At 34.8% G+C, this 16,085-nt stretch overlaps 1 protein-coding gene across 9 annotated transcripts in view; it reads left to right on the forward strand.

Annotated features, from left to right (window-relative positions):
• Positions 1-16,085, forward strand: part of Tbck (TBC1 domain containing kinase) — a 221,309-nt gene that overhangs the window by 64,643 nt on the left and 140,581 nt on the right. For all 9 annotated transcript variants that reach the window (XR_015446369.1, XM_021245450.2, XM_004866237.3 and 6 more), the window contains 9 exons: positions 1,645-1,783; positions 3,180-3,279; positions 5,361-5,410; positions 5,583-5,712; positions 7,338-7,436; positions 9,825-9,887; positions 10,402-10,528; positions 12,196-12,246; positions 13,459-13,542. Coding sequence is in view for 8 of the 9 variants with exons in the window: in XM_021245450.2 (XP_021101109.1) it covers positions 1,645-1,783; positions 3,180-3,279; positions 5,361-5,410; positions 5,583-5,712; positions 7,338-7,436; positions 9,825-9,887; positions 10,402-10,528; positions 12,196-12,246; positions 13,459-13,542 (843 nt within the window). In the remaining variant the exon portion in view is untranslated. The remainder of the gene's footprint in view (positions 1-1,644; positions 1,784-3,179; positions 3,280-5,360; positions 5,411-5,582; positions 5,713-7,337; positions 7,437-9,824; positions 9,888-10,401; positions 10,529-12,195; positions 12,247-13,458; positions 13,543-16,085) is intronic.

The following is a 16,085-nucleotide window of genomic DNA, read 5'->3' on the forward strand; positions in this document are numbered from 1 at the left end:
AATGCTTAAAAGCAAACTTGCCTCAAATTTTAAACCTTTAAATTTAAGTTGTTAATGCTCTATAAAAATTTATTATAAATGATTTCTCAAAATCATATTATTGATAGGATATCCATACCATTATATTCTACCGTCAGAGACAATAAGTTTTCATTCTTGTGTGAAGATTACAACCCTCAGAATGTGTGTTTTAGTGACATCTCTAAGTTGCTCTCATACTGAAGTTATCATGACATAAGTCACGACAGAAAATATTTACTAAATACTCATAAAATTAAATATTTATTGAGTTCCTACTATATACCACATATTGAATCCTTAAGATCTGCATGAGAAGGGAAGGCAGACATTTAGTTACATAATTATTATTTTAAAAATAGGTCAGTAGGACCACAGCACAGTGGAAACAGCTGAAGCACTCCTAATTCTGCCTGCGACACCAACAAACACTTCTTAGAGAGGCAGCCATGCCTTCAGATACATGGGGTATATGGGCAGTGTTGTTGGCCCACTCAAGTGCTTTTTTCTGCCCTTATTCCTTTCCCAGTATAGAGAATAAAAGTTCCAGATTTTCCTTTTCCTAGATTCTCTTGCTGTAGTAGGAAGTAGGCTAGTGTGCTAAAGTTGACTGATGAAATCTAAATGGAAGGCCACTTGGCAGGAAACTTTTCTCTGTTGACGAGAAAGGCACTGCAATATGTACCAGTTCACCTTCTCTTTTGGATGCAGGAAATGGATCTAGAAGTTTAACAGACTCAGGCCCTAAATAGTTGTCATTTCATAAGCCACTTTTACTAGGACATCATTTTTCAGCCGGGAACATTCGGATAACACAAAACTAATCAGAATCTGCCAGTGGTGGCTCACTGTGACAGAAAATGTGTAGCTCCAGCTCTGTCTGGCCATCCTGTCCTACCTAAGGATGGGAGGCATGGGCTCCCCACATTACAGAGCCCTGATCACATGACTGTGGGATGCTTTTCCTTTCCTGTGCTGAATTACCACGGAAAGCTGGGCAGGCTGGAGTTGAGGACTTTGCTTCCCCCAGTCGGTTGTGCTCGGACCAACCAGCTTCTCCTGAGGAGGCCTTGTGAAGAATGGGGTGCTCTGTATTTCCAAATGATTCCACTTCCTCCTTCCTCTGCCAGGAGCACCAGGACATTTTCCTGCAGTGCTTACTGTGAGAAACTGGTCCAACTCCTAGAGGCAACTTCACAGAGGGGTGGGGGTCCTGCAGTGACTGGGTCCCCTGAAGTTTTCACTTAGGTCTTGGACACACTGAGCCCCAGCAGTTTGTCAATTACAGTTCAGGTTTCCCACCCTGACTGGTTCCTGAGGTATTTTCTGCTCCAGTGAGCTGTGACTCCCTGTGTTCTGTTGTCCTTCTTTATAGTCCTGGGGGCAGTAGGTCTCCCAGTGTCCTTACCTCCCTTCCAGATTGAAGCAGAGATGTTGGTCTGTTCAGCTTTTTCCTTGCTAGGTGAAGTGGCAACTTCCAGGCTTCTTCCCTACATACACAATTGTAACCAGACATTTGTTCTTTGGGTTTTTACTTTTTTCAGAATGTCAGCTATTATTGCCTGTTGAATTTTAATTAAAAACAGAAATTGTGATTACTAATTCTTTTTAATTTGCCATTAATAGATACAGACAGTGATTACCTGGCAGAAAGATCCATTGAAGAAGTTTATTACCTTTGGTGTTTGGCTGGCGGTGACTTGGAGAAAGAGCTTGTTAATAAGGAAATCATTCGATCCAAACCCCCTATCTGCACCCTTCCCAAGTAAGGAAAGAAAACATCTCTTGGAAATGGGTGGGGTGACCTGGTAATAACATTAAAAAACAGTTTGATGTCATTGTCCTTTGGTAGACATGCCAAGAAAGTGATTATGGAAGCAATTGAAAGTCAACACTTTGTTTAATTGGCCTTAGTTTCCCATTGCACAGTTCCCATCAATATTTTTTATCATTTTAAATAAATAATTGTCTTTTAATACCTTGCTTTATGATCTACTTGAAGTAGAGTTAGTATTAAGAACATCGTTCTGTAATTGATACTAGTGAAAAATGTATTGATGAAAACAATACTTGAGAAATTAATATAATAAACTAGCCTAGGGTGGCCGATTATGAAGAACTGTGGGTTTTTTCCAAATATATTTATAGCTATAAATGAACTGTCCCCGCTACGTGTACTGGAGATCATCACTCTGAATACTCACAATGGAGAAAAATCTGCAAAACACCTGTTATAAATTAGGCCAGAAGTTAAATAACTGAAGCCCTGAGAACCAGTGTTGTCTTTATCATAAATCTTTAGTTACATTTATTCACGAAATATGAATGTGAATTTATGGAGCTTCTACCAAGCTTTAAAGTTTTAATTTTAGATTGAGGGACAGATTTGATCATTGTGGGTAATTGTAGAAACCATCTACTCATCATTTGCTCATCGTTAATTTTTTAAGAGTTTAAACTGTTGTTAATTAAGAGATTCCCTTAAGGCCCTGGTAATTCTTGCTTGTGTGATTGAACATTTTTAAAAGCAATTCATAGATCTGAAAACATTTTACAAATCAAGGATTTTGACCAGTTCATACTTACCCCATAGTTAGTCTAAATTTCATTTGTTAAATTTTTAGATTTGAATAGGCCGTTAGCGTTCTACTTTTTTCCCTATAGATACTAACTTCAGTCATACCAATAATCTGCTGAATTATTCAGCAATAGGATGATAGAAATTCCAAGAAAAATTTGTCTGAAGGAAAAATACATTCTTAAAAGTAATTCTCTAAAATTCTGGTCAGGTTGCATGCCTTTGTTGTCCAATACAGCACTTTTCCCACGGAGGTTGCCATGTGCTGTTTCTTCTTCCCTTTCTCACTTTTTACCAATCCATACTTTCTCAGGAGCACATTAGAATAGTGCCCACAGTGTTACCTTGAGCTTATATAAACGAAGAGTTGTGACATCCTGCATGACTGAAATGCTTTGTACATGTATGCTGTATTCCTACCAGCCCAAGAGATCTAAAAGTAGGACTTGTTTGGGGAGATCTCAGCCAACAGTCATGTTGTTTTAAATTAACTGCCCACTCTAAAATTTACTTAGTCTTGATGAAGAGATTATGACTTAGGAAAATAGGCTCCATGTAATAATTTTTTTTAAATCTCTTTCAGTTTTGTTTTTGAAGATGGTGAAAGCTTCGGACAAGGTCGAGATAGAAGCTCACTTTTAGATGATACCACTGTGACGTTGTCATTATGCCAACTAAGAAATGTAAGAACATTAGTTTGCTAATTTGCTTCCAAATTTTTAAAGTTAAAACCTTACAGGCACGTATGCAGCCAGTGTTCCTCCCTGATTTCATAGAATGATGTGCGAGCCTCTGTGACGTGCCTGCCACAGGATGGACTCACAGGAAGGCAGCACCTGTACAACCTCAGAGTTTCTGTGTCAGATTGTTCACAGAAATTATTTTATCGGGCCAGGGATGTAGCTCAGTGGCACTGCCTGCGTCATAAGCAAGTGCAAGGTCCTGAGTTTGATCCCTGGTACCAAAAATAAAAAGTAATCTATAGATAAATAATTTTATCAGTTTATCTTTTCACCATCATTGGATACGTGTTCTGATTTCTCCACTTAAGTGATAATGCTTGGCATTATCAAATTTAGAAAATAATTTTGTTCCTCTATTGTTATAAAATGGGATTCTGCTGTCATACTAATCCCTACTTTAGTGTAGTTGACTCTTTTTATGAATTTGCTTACCTATTCTGTACACTACTAGTTTTCATTTCTGTCAGGATTTCTGAGTGATTTCTCACTGATTTGGCATCAATGCTATGCTAGTCACATAACATGAATATGAGAGTGTTGCCTTCATTCTACTTTCTGAAAAACTTTATGTACAGGATTACATATATCTATTTCTTGAATGTTTCATGTAAAACCCTATTTTGATGCATCTTTTCTACCCTCTGGATTTGTAATCATTGTTTCAATGTATTAAATAGTTATGAGTCTATTCAGGTTTTCTATTTTATTTTCAGTCACTTTTTAATGTTACATGTTTTAGAGCCTTTAAAAACAGATGAAGAAAAGCATCTAGTTTTGATCATTATATTAGCTTTATGTTTTTAGAGATGTTCTTTATCAGGATAAGGAAGTTCCCCTCTGTTTTTAGTTTGCTAAGAGTTTTGTCAAGAATGGGTATTGAATTTTGTCAAAAGTTTTTCTTTCTTTTTTTTTTTTTTTTTTTTTTTTTTTGTACCAGGTATTGAACTCAGGACCTTGAGCTTGCTAGGCAGGCGCCGGATCCACTGAGCTAAATCCGGTCCTCAAATGCTAATATTTTTGTTGAGAATTTGTGCATCTGTACTCATGAAAGATATTGATCTGCAGTTTTCCTTTCTTGTAATGTTTTTGTCACCTTTGGTATTAGGGTAATGCTGCCCTCAATGAGGTAGAAGTATTTCCTCTGCTTCTGTTTTTTGGAAAAGGTCATTGTAATTTCTTTTCTAAATGTTGGGTATTATTCACTAGTGAGCTCAATCTGGACCTGAAGTCTTTCATTTAGGAAGATTATTCATGATTGATTCAACTTCTTTAATAATATTCAGATTATCTGCCTCTCCTTGTGTGAGATATTGTAGATTGATATGTATCATAAGTGCCCTCATCAGAGATCTGCCTTATTTTAAATAAATATAACCATTCCAGTTCTCTTTTAATTATTGTTAGTGTATCATATCTTTCTCCATTCCTTTACTTTTAATCTTTCTGTTTCTTTAGGTTTAAAGTAAGTTCGTTATAGACACATATAATTGGGTCTGGTATTTGTATCCATACTGATAGTCTCAGTCTTTTAATTGCTTTATTAGGTTTAAAATGAGTTCATTATAGACACATATAATTGGGTCTGGTATTTGTAACCATACTGATAATCTCAGTCTTTTAATTGCTTTATTTGGACCATGCATATTAAAGTGATTATTAATTGATATGTACCATCTATAAACTGTATACTCTCCATTACCCTTTACTGTTGCTGCTGCCACTTCACCTTTTACTCTTTTTCCGCTTTCTCTGGTTTTAATTGAGCATTTTACATGGTTCCACTTTCTCTGCTTTCTTAGAATATTTTGCACATTTCTTAAAATTGCTTAGAGTTTGCCATAGAGTTTGGAATGTACATTTACAACTAATACAAGACAAAAGCTTATTTTTAGATTCTGCTTAATACTTTTCTTGATGATCTTTATAAATTTATAATTTTTACATTATTTTTCCTTTTAGATACAGTTCAGTGTTGCTATCTAAGATGGCAATACCTAAATATTTTCTCTTTAAATTCACAGAGATTAAAAGATGTTGGTGGAGAAGCATTTTATCCATTACTTGAAGATGAGTGAGTATATAGAGTCTCATTTTGCATTTATTCTGTTTATATTAGACTGGTAAGAAGTTGGTACATTTTCCACTGAGAGTGCTTTCTAAACAGAACATTTGAAAGTGGTGTTTTGACTTATTAGAATTTTATTCCTTTTGTCAGTATTGTTGCTTTTGTTCCTCTTTTACAGCCAGTCTAATATACCTCACTCGAACAGCAATAATGAATTGTCCGCAGCTGCCACGCTCCCTTTGATCATCAGAGAGAGGGACACCGAGTATCAGCTCAACAGAATCGTGCTCTTTGACAGGCTGCTCAAGGTAGGGATCTAGCGGCACAGTGCTAACAAGAGCCCGATGCTGACAAGTTTCCCGCTGTTCTTTCTTAGGGACTCTCAGTGTCATGAGAAGACTAATCCTTGTTACTTATCTTTTCAGATTAACTTTCTTTTGTTATAAAAATAATACAAGTTCATAGTAAATAAAGTTAAAAAATAAAAACAAGATGTGAGAATATAGTAGAAAAAGGATTAATATTTCTTTTTAAATAGAGTTAAAAACTAATAGAAAAAGTTCCAATATTGAAATGGTATACAGATAAATGGAAAAGAACATGATATAAATACAATCAGTCAGTAAATATTGTGTTGTGGTACATTTCTTTGTACCTAGTTTACTCAGGACTTCTGTCATGAAAAGATGTTAAACTATCACATGTTTTTCCTGCATATATTGAGACGATCATGTGATTTATGTCCGTTGTTCTTTTTATATGCTATATCCCATTTATTTCTGTATTTTGAACCATCCTTACATCCCTAAGATGAATCCCACTAGATCGTGGAGAAACTTTATAATTTGCTGTTGGAATTGATTTGCCTATATTTTGCTGAAGAGTTTTGCATCTTTGCATTTCACTTCAGGTATATGGACTTGTAGTTTTATTTTTTTGTTGTATCCTTGTCTAATTTTGGTCTCAGGGTAATGATGTCATTATAAAATTTGTTTGAAAGATTTCTTTCACTTCATTTTTTTAAGAGTAATTTGAGAAGAGTTGGTATTAGTTCCTTAAATGATCAAACATCTGATCTTGAGCTTTAACATTGATGAGGGGCTTTTTTATCATTGACTCAGTCTTGTTAACTTGTCATTGGTCTGTTGAAATTTTCTGTTGTTTCCTGATCCAGTCTTGGGAAGGGTATGTGACCAGGAATGTATTCATTTCTTTTCTTTTTTTTTTTTTTTTTGGTACCGGGGATTGAACTCGGGTCCTTGCGATTGCGCAGCAGTTGGCGAAACCACTGAGCTAAATCCCCGGCCCTGTATTCATTTCTTATAGGCTATCAGATTTTTTTGGAGTATACGTGTTCCATAATACTTTCTACTGGTGTTTGGTATTTCTGTAGTGTCAGCTATAATGTCTACATTTTCCTCTGTGATTTTAAGTCCTTTCTCTTTTTTTCTTAGTATACTGAAGGGTTTGTCAATTTTCTTTAAAAACTAAATTTTCATTTCATTAATCTTTCATATTTTTGTTTTAGTCTCTATTTCATTTCTGCTTTGACTTTTGTTATTTATTCTAAATTTGGGTTTAGTTTGTTCTTGTTTCTCTAGTTCCTTGAAATACAATGATAAATTGTCTGACATGTTTCTGTTTGTTTGATATACTCACAGATTGCAGTAAATTTCTCATAGTATTGCTTTTACTATATCTATGGATCTTATTAGGTTGTTTCCATTATCATTCATTTCAAAAATTTTAAAATTTCTCTTTAATTTCTTCATTCCTTGGTTGGTTGTTGAAGTATGTTGTTTAATTTCTATGTATCTGTATACTTTCTGAAGTTTTTGAACTTGTTGATTAGTTTTATTGCATTATGGTTGGGAAAAGTACTTGATATAGTTTAAATTTTTTGAAAATATTTTCATTCTTTTTTATATCATAGGCTTACCCGTATAAAAAAAATCAAATCTGGAAAGAAGCAAGAGTTGACATTCCACCTCTTATGAGAGGTCTAACCTGGGCTGCTCTTCTGGGAGTTGAGGTAAGAAAGAGAAGAAGAGATTAGAAGTTGATAAATAAAAGGGGTGATCAAAAATGTGCTGAATGTTTAAATTTCTTTTTAACATTTATTACACTAAAAGACACATTGCCAAGAACTATAGGATAAGTGTATTAAAAGCAAGATTAGTGGGAATGTATCTTTTAGTGTAATACATTTTTATTTAAACATTCACCATATTTTTGATCACTCATTGATCAGACATTTACTGCAATTTCTGTCAAAAAAATTGATGTTTCCTTATCTGCTTTATTCACTATATTTGGCACTGTGGGATTTCTGGCTCTTCCCCCAAATCAAAATGACCATGAAAGATAAATATTTAGAATAGATTTAGAACTTTGAGGCAGCCACAACAGTGCAACTAAAAATGATCACAAAGGACTCCAGAGCTGCTGCAGACAGTGGCAAGAATGATGGGGTGAGCGCGTTTGACATGAGGGGAAGGGGAGGGTCTTGGTGGGGATTAATGACATCGTGGCTTTTATGGACATCAAGTTTTTAAAATTTAAACATTTAGGAGCCACGGATTTAGCTCAGTGGTTTCAACACCTGCTGCACAACCGCAAGGACCCGAGTTCAATCTCCGGTCCCAAAACAACAAAAACATTTAAACATTTACTATATTTGTGGGGGTTTTTTTGTTTTCTTTTGGGACCGGGGATCGAACTCAGGACCTTGCACTTGTGAGGCAGGCACAGTGCCACTGAGCTAAATCCCTGGCCCTGTATTTGTGATTTTTACAAAAAGGATAAAACGGATAGCATTTTCTGTATATTTCTGTATATTTTATGTTAGAAAATTATGTAATAAAATATGAGCATGAGAAAGTTTATAAATTTAAGTGGAAGAAATACATGCAAGGAATAGAATAGAAAAATTTAATTGAAGATTTATGCTGTTTAATATTTTAATGGTATTCATAAAAAATGTCTTGATGATTAGATTTAAAATCAGATTATTAGTGTCCATCAGTTATAGGCAGGAAGTTTTGCTTATAGATGATACTCTTTTTTTGAATGTGACTTTTTATTTATAAACAGTTAACAAGTCTTTCAGTCCCGTCTATGCTTCAAAATCCTTAATATAATTTTTTGTCTTTTGGCACATTTACTCCACCTGGATCATGCTGCGAGAAACATAGCTACTTTGTCTTCTTCAGCATTTTATCCATGGTCCTGAGGAAAGGAGAGTTGCCACAAAATTATTAGGGTGGCTTGTTATACTTACAAGGACTCTGGTGATGGAAACCATGATAATGGGCCAGATCCTGCAGATTTGTCATTTCTTACTGATCTCTTTTCATCCTCTCTTCCTGTATTCTTCATAGGTATCTTCCACCCTTTTAGTTCCTCCAACTATTTTTAATCCTTTTCCTCTTTTGGAAGAATTTATTTTCTTCATTCTTGATTGTGTCGCTGAATGTCTAGAAATACGATTAGTGCGCAAGCAGACTTCTACTGTCAGGCTGTCCAAACCTCTCACTTTTCAGCTTTCCCAAAGAAGTTGATACAGCAAATAATGTCACCAAATTCCTGGCTCTTTCTCTATCGTGGTGGTAAGCTAGAATTCCGAATAAGAATGTTCTCATGCTTGGCTCTATAGAACATGACCAAAATCTTAAGCAGTTTTTTCCCATATTCCTTCTGTTAACAGTATAACCAAAAAATATAACTGACCCTCTCAGTTCCAAATTGTTGTGTATGATATCCGCTCTGTCCCAAACTTCTGTTACCTGATAATGAACCACTACTCCTTGAACAGTTTTATTTTATTTTTGTTTTATGACCTGTATCAGAAAATTTTCTTAGAGGATGACTCTCCCCCACCAAAACCTTTTCTTGATGAGATGTGTTATTTATGAGTTAACAGTGCACCGAGAACAAAATTACATTGTATTTTGTGCCCTGTGTAAGTGACTCACGCAGGACCCTACCTCTTGGTGTGGATAAATTAAGGACTGCTTCACCGACAGGGCAGATTGTCACTTACCACAGACTGCCATCACACATTATCAAAAGGCCGAGAATGTCTCTTAGTTGGAGTGTAACCTGGGTTTGAATGTACCTGTCTGTAGTTAGGTAGGTTTTCTAAGAAATTGGTTTTTCCTCTTGAACATTACTAATCCACAAATCTGAAATGGTCCAAAAATCTGATAATTTTTGAGTGCTGACATCACAGTTAAAATGTTTCCAATTTTGGATTTTAGGTTTTCAGATCAGAAAAACTCAATCAGTAAATTTGCGGATACGGTACTGTATCTGTGTCTGAGATATGTCTGTTCTCACATATTCAGAATAGGAGATATTCAATAGGTAATATCAGTTTTATTAAACATAATGAATTGACATTTTCTTTTATTTTTTGCAGGGAGCTATTCATGCTAAGTATGATGCCATTGATAAGGACACTCCAATTCCTACAGATAGACAAGTAAGATTTTCTTAAGCACCTGCCTAGTTCTGCCAAATATTTAAATTTTAGAAGACCATGAAGAATGTTCTTTTCTTTCATTATGAATACTCAGCTTCTGCCAAATATTATGGCGTTTGAAAATATTCATAAATTACTGAGTTAGAATAACACTTTAAAGGACTTTAGGTTGAGTAATCTTTTTTAAAAAATTGTACTTGTCACCTGAAAAATTTGCCTTTTATTTAGACCAAGTTATACCATATTTTTGAACACTGTATTAATACTGTAAGTTGTATTAATATCTACTTTTTCAAAAGAAATGTCTGTTTGCCTCGTTTAATTATGCATACAACTTCTTTGGTGTTCCAGAAGATGAATAAAACATTCAAAAACTTTAGACACTAGGGTCATGAAGGTGGGACCCCCTGGAGGTCACATTATAATCTGTGCTCTTGTTATTTAGGGAATGCAATTTCTGGGTTTATTAGGGGTCATTTTGTCATGGCTGTGTTACTACTTTGCGATTTCACAGATTGAAGTGGATATCCCTCGCTGTCATCAGTATGATGAACTTTTATCATCACCTGAAGGTCATGCCAAATTTAGGCGTGTATTGAAGGCTTGGGTAGTATCTCATCCTGATCTTGTGTATTGGCAAGGTACCTTTTTTGTTGTTGTTATTAAGACTTTTCTTGGAGTATGAGGGGCTTAGTATGTGACTAGCAATTTATAAATTTAAACTATCAACCATTCTTTGTTTTGGGCAAAGTCAACACTAAAGCTCTGATTAATTTTTGAAAGATTTATGAGAACTGTCTTTTTAAAAACTTTGTCTAAATGCCTAGCAGATATCATTTAATAAGTGATAGTTAAAATTAAACAACTTGTAAGCATATGACTGGAAAAGCAGGATGCTTGGTACTTTTTTAAAGTTTGTGTATACATTTTTAAGTTAATGCAAACAATAAAATAAGTTATGCCATAATTTGCAGCTATTTGAGATTTTTACTATTTAAAGATTTCTCACTTACGCTGCTCATAGTTTATTAGGAATCAAGCATAGGATATCACCCTAACATGCACATTTTTTTAAAAATTCTTTTATTGGTACATTGTAGGTATACAACACAATTACATTTCTCATTGGGAATTGTACCTTTACATAATGCATCTTGGTTCTTATTTTTTCCCCATTCCTAGCCCTCCCTTCACCCCCTCCACCCTTCCCTACATGCACATTTTATTATCTTTTAAAATATTTTTATTAGCACACGTTTGCAGTGCATAATGATTACATTCATGGTAGGGTGTTGGTACATGTACATAACACATCTTATTGGCTCTTTTTACCCTCTAGTGTATTAATGCTTCAGATCTTTGATATTTTAGCTTTGTAATTTTTTTGAGAGAGGGGTGGGGATGCTGACCTTCAAACCCAGGGCCTCATATACAAGGCGTGCACTCATGCACTCCACCAGTGAGCTACATCCTCAGCCCAAATGTCAGTTTTCTTTTCTCTCTCTTTTTTTTTTTTTTTTTTTGGTACCAGGGATCAAACTCGGGTCCTCACGCTTGCACAGCAAGCGGCGAAACCACTGAGCTAAATCCCTGGCCTTTTTCTTTCTTTTTTTTTTGTGTCAGTTTTATTTTGATGGTCACCAACAAGTTCATGAATGAGCAACCCATTCCACTCAGTCCTATTTTAGAATGTTCTGCTCTAAGCAGTTGGTTTTATATTTAAATTTTCTCTCTCTTAGTGGCCATACTTAGTAAAACGAAGGTATTATTTTTCCCAGCTTAATACATTTCTCAGATGTTCTATATCCTCACACAGTGATGGTAGATTTAGGTGTTCTTTTGATATGACAACGTATGAACATCATTATCATTAAAATAAATAGATCGATTCGTGTATTTTACTTCACAATTTAAAGGATTTTCTTCATAATCCCAAAGAGAAAGAACTTATAAGGCAAATAGCCGTGTCCTAGAAAGAGAACATGCCTGAAGATGTTAAGTAATTTGCCTCAGTTACGGTCCGATGCGACCATGTTTCCAGTCTTCTCACATTTTTACATTGTTTTTATTGCTGTATTGCTCTTTACCTTATAAAAATATTGGTAATAACAACTGATCTGTTTTGGACACAAGCTGTGTTCAGACACTACTATTTGTTCCTCATAGTAACTTATGAAAACGTGCATGTCTTGGTGGCTAGCGCTTGCGATGCCTTTCCTTTTGGAGGCAGTGCAGACAGCTGAGTGTATATCTACAGTCCTGCTGGGTTGCCTTTGTTTGACTCCTTTGTCCAACTTCTCTGCATCAGGTCTTGACTCACTTTGTGCTCCATTCCTGTACCTAAACTTCAATAATGAAGGTAAGCCTCCTTATCATTTAAATAATAATTCTAAAATAATTTCTTTAGTGTAAAATATTTGAGTTTAAGGTTTTTACACTCTACCTTGTAGATACTGTAAAATTTTATGAGATAGTCTGTTACATTCATCTTTGAGGATAGGAAGGATTAATTTATTCCTGGAGAGTTTCCATTATGACAAGGCTCTAACTAGAGATTTGGTGGCAGTTACACTGATTCTTCTAAGTTCATTTACCTACTTTCGTGGCCATTTTTGTGAAGGCTAAGAGAAGATTCTGACTTCCTTAGAGCATAGTTTTAAGGTACTGTACTTTCTAAATAATTTGCAAAGAAATCAGTGTTGGTTGCATTTCTCCAAATCTTGCATCTCCAACACTTACCAACTCAAATGTACTTCTTTGATGAAGATTTCTTATTCTCCTTTTTGAATGTATACAACACTTTGTATTTCAGGAAACCTATCTTGTGTCTGTTTTGTATTCTGGTTACATATATGTTAATGTTAAAACTCTTTTTTGACAATTTTTTTTGTTAATGACAGGTTTTGGGGTTTTATGCCTCGGTTACAGTGTCTGTTATAGTGAAATTTAATGCATATTTGTTAAATTCAATTGAGATTCCAAATCTCTATGTCACATAAAGAGCATGTTACTATATATAACATTAAGTAGAGATAGAATAATCCCAAAGAACTAAAACTTTATTGTTTGAATAATGTTTAAAATGTACTATTCATTGATGTACTCATTCATATAAAATTGGGCTTTTGCTGTATTAGACAAAGCAAATATTATTTAGATTGATCCAAGAATAGTAACGAGTCTGTATTTGAAAGTACAGGTTATAACTGATATTTCTAAATTCAGAGTTCTTGGACTCTTTTTTCCATCAGCAGTAATTAAGACTATGAGGTTTTATAGTTCATTAATAATGATCATGTTAAGAAATTTTTAAAAATCAATTCAACAAAGGTTTTTATTTTTATAGAATAGTGATTATCACAGTAATTTGAAATCGAAGTTACTAGGATGATTATCTTTTGTTGTCCAAAATATTTTCTGTTTTAAAGAGAAGAAGGGTTGTATTTTTAGGGGGCCTTAATTTTATGTTTCCAGCACTTACCATCATAACTACCGCTTAATAGACTTAATGTGTGCTGAGTTAGTGAGTGAGAGAAAACCCCTACTAAACAATTTTTTGTCTTCTTTTTAGCCCTGGCTTATGCGTGTATGTCTGCTTTTATTCCCAAATACCTGTATAACTTCTTCTTGAAAGACAACTCACATGTAATACAAGGTAAGCACATATTGTTTCTTGTCTTCATACAGGGAAAATACTTATGTCAAAAATAACCAGTACTTAGTTAAATTATGATTTTGACCAAAGGAAATATGCTGATGGTCCATCCCTAAAACTCACGAAGAGATCTGAGAATATATCAAGTCCACCAAGAAGTATGTTCATTTCCTAATGACTGTTTAATGTCTGACGATTTAATTCAAATGCAATCATGGAAATTTTAGAAAATAAGGAGCTGCTGTCTGTCTCTCTGATGATTAAAATTGCCCCCAGAAAGTTGGAGTAAGCCATACAGAATTAGCAAAAAGTTTAAACATTAATTGTGCATTAAGAACACTTCTCATTCATCTCATTCCCAAACCCTGAACACTCCATGTACTCCTTTTACTTCCCTAAGTCACTCTCCTTCAGAGTCCGGGTTATAGCACAACATATTTGTGAATTCATTCAGGCTGACTTCAGCTGCACTTACATTTCTAATACAGTATTCTGGGCTCCATTTTGAAGGTAGTATAACAGAAGTTAATACACATTTTTTCATTAAAGGCTGCAGATTTAAGCTTTCCTACTATTGTGTAGTTCTGGGCAAAAACTTAAGTTCAATAGGTGTTATTTTCCTTACATCTAAAATTTTAAAAGATGAAAAGGATGTATTTGAATCTTTTAGAAATTGACTCCGGGATAGTTCTAAGTGCTTCCTTGAAATAACCTGGAATATAACATAGTGCAGATTTCTTAGTTTCTATCATCTGCCCCACTAAGGAAGCTCATTAACAGACCATGCCCCATTGCACGTGAGAGCCTGTGCCGTGCGACCTTAACTTAGGCCAGTTCTGTAAGCCGTATTTACGTATGTGAAGTAACATATGATCCACAATAACATGTAGAATGTGTCTCTGTATGCGTGTGAACACGCAGCTGCAACATGTAAAGCCAGCTATCAGTATTTGGCAGGACATATGGAAAATGTTTTCATAGTAAATTAGGTCTCTCAGTAGATCATTAATTAATCGTGTATATCCACATAGTAATTAATTTTATCAGGCTCGAGTAAGGATGATACTTAATAAATGGGAGCATAGCTGTGGAGAACTACTTGAGGCATGAATTTGTAATTTAGAAGTTAGAAGTTAGTAATTATATACTTATCAGTATACAGTTGGGTGCTTATAATGGCTGATGTTACAAACCTTTGGCTTCCATGTAAACCAGCTATAAACATACCATTGCTCATTGGAAGGAGAGAAAAAACTTAAGCCCCAAAATTCCCCAGAGCCTTCATGCTTACACTGATCTTCACTTTGATTTGTGACTCTGAAAGCTGACAGAATGACCTTAGCTGCATGCCAGTCTTTATCCAGCATGAGCAGGGCTCCCACAGGTTAGGAAGGGGCTGGCCTTTATTGGTGGATTGAAGACAGCACCTCTTTATTGCTTCTTTTGGCCTGATGTTCTTCTCTGTAAAGTATGTGACATTGCTCATAGACAAATAACTATAAAATGCATATGAAGCAAAGTTTTAGTTGAGAAAAATAGGTATATCGTGTACCGACATCCCATGAATATATTCATTATGTATCACAAATACGTGCTAATACATAATAAAATAAAACACTTTAAAAATTTTAACACCCTCCCACCCCAAAATAAGATAAGATGAGCCTATTTGTAGTGATGGATTATAAAAATTTAGTACTTTTTCTTGGAATATTATAAATAATAAACTTGCGCCAGGTGTGGTGGTGCACACCTGTAATTCTAGCACTTGAGAGGCTGAGGCAAGAAGATCCCCATGAGTTCAAGGCCAGTTTGTGCTACATAGAGTTCAAGGGCAGCCGAAACTATATAGCGCAACCTTGTCTCCAAGAGAGAAAAAAAAGAAAAATAAACTTATAAACCAAAAAGGCAAGGCAAAAATTATTTTAGAGGTTATTTTCATCAAATAATTGACTTGAAAAATAGATACTAGTTTTTAAAGGAGAGTTGGGATTATTAAGTGAAAACTTTTATTGAGTTGTGTTTTTAATTTCAAAAAGAAACACTGAAATATGTATTAATTTTGTTTTTATAATGAGTAAAAGTACAGTGGTTACATGCACTAGAGTAGATCATTACCACTATCTTGGTTAGATTAGTACCTAGTGAATAAATTGATAAACCATACTAAGTTATTGGAAGACTGAAAAAAATGAGAATTTACTACTCATATTCCAGTTGAATCCTATGAATTAGGATTGGATTGGGATCAACACAAGGTGTTTTGTTTTTTTTTTTGGTACCGGGGATCGAGCTCAGGTCCTTGTGCTTACAAGGCAGGCGGCAGAACCACTGAGCTAAATCCCTGGCCCAACACAAGATATGTTTAATTGTCTGCTGTGTGCCTACTTTCTGATTAATGTAATGTTAATTCTCACTGCTAAATAAGTCAAATGCAGAGTCTTAGATGAAAATAAATTAAACCTGGAATAGATGCCTAAACCTGTAATATAAACAAACTTGAAACACAACTTGTATTTGTGACTGCTTATAAATGTTTATTT

Source organism: Heterocephalus glaber, unplaced genomic scaffold (assembly GCF_053883595.1).
Source record: "Heterocephalus glaber isolate CG9 unplaced genomic scaffold, H.glaber_assembly_v1.0 deba00001688, whole genome shotgun sequence".
Classification (NCBI taxonomy): domain Eukaryota; kingdom Metazoa; phylum Chordata; class Mammalia; order Rodentia; family Bathyergidae; genus Heterocephalus; species Heterocephalus glaber.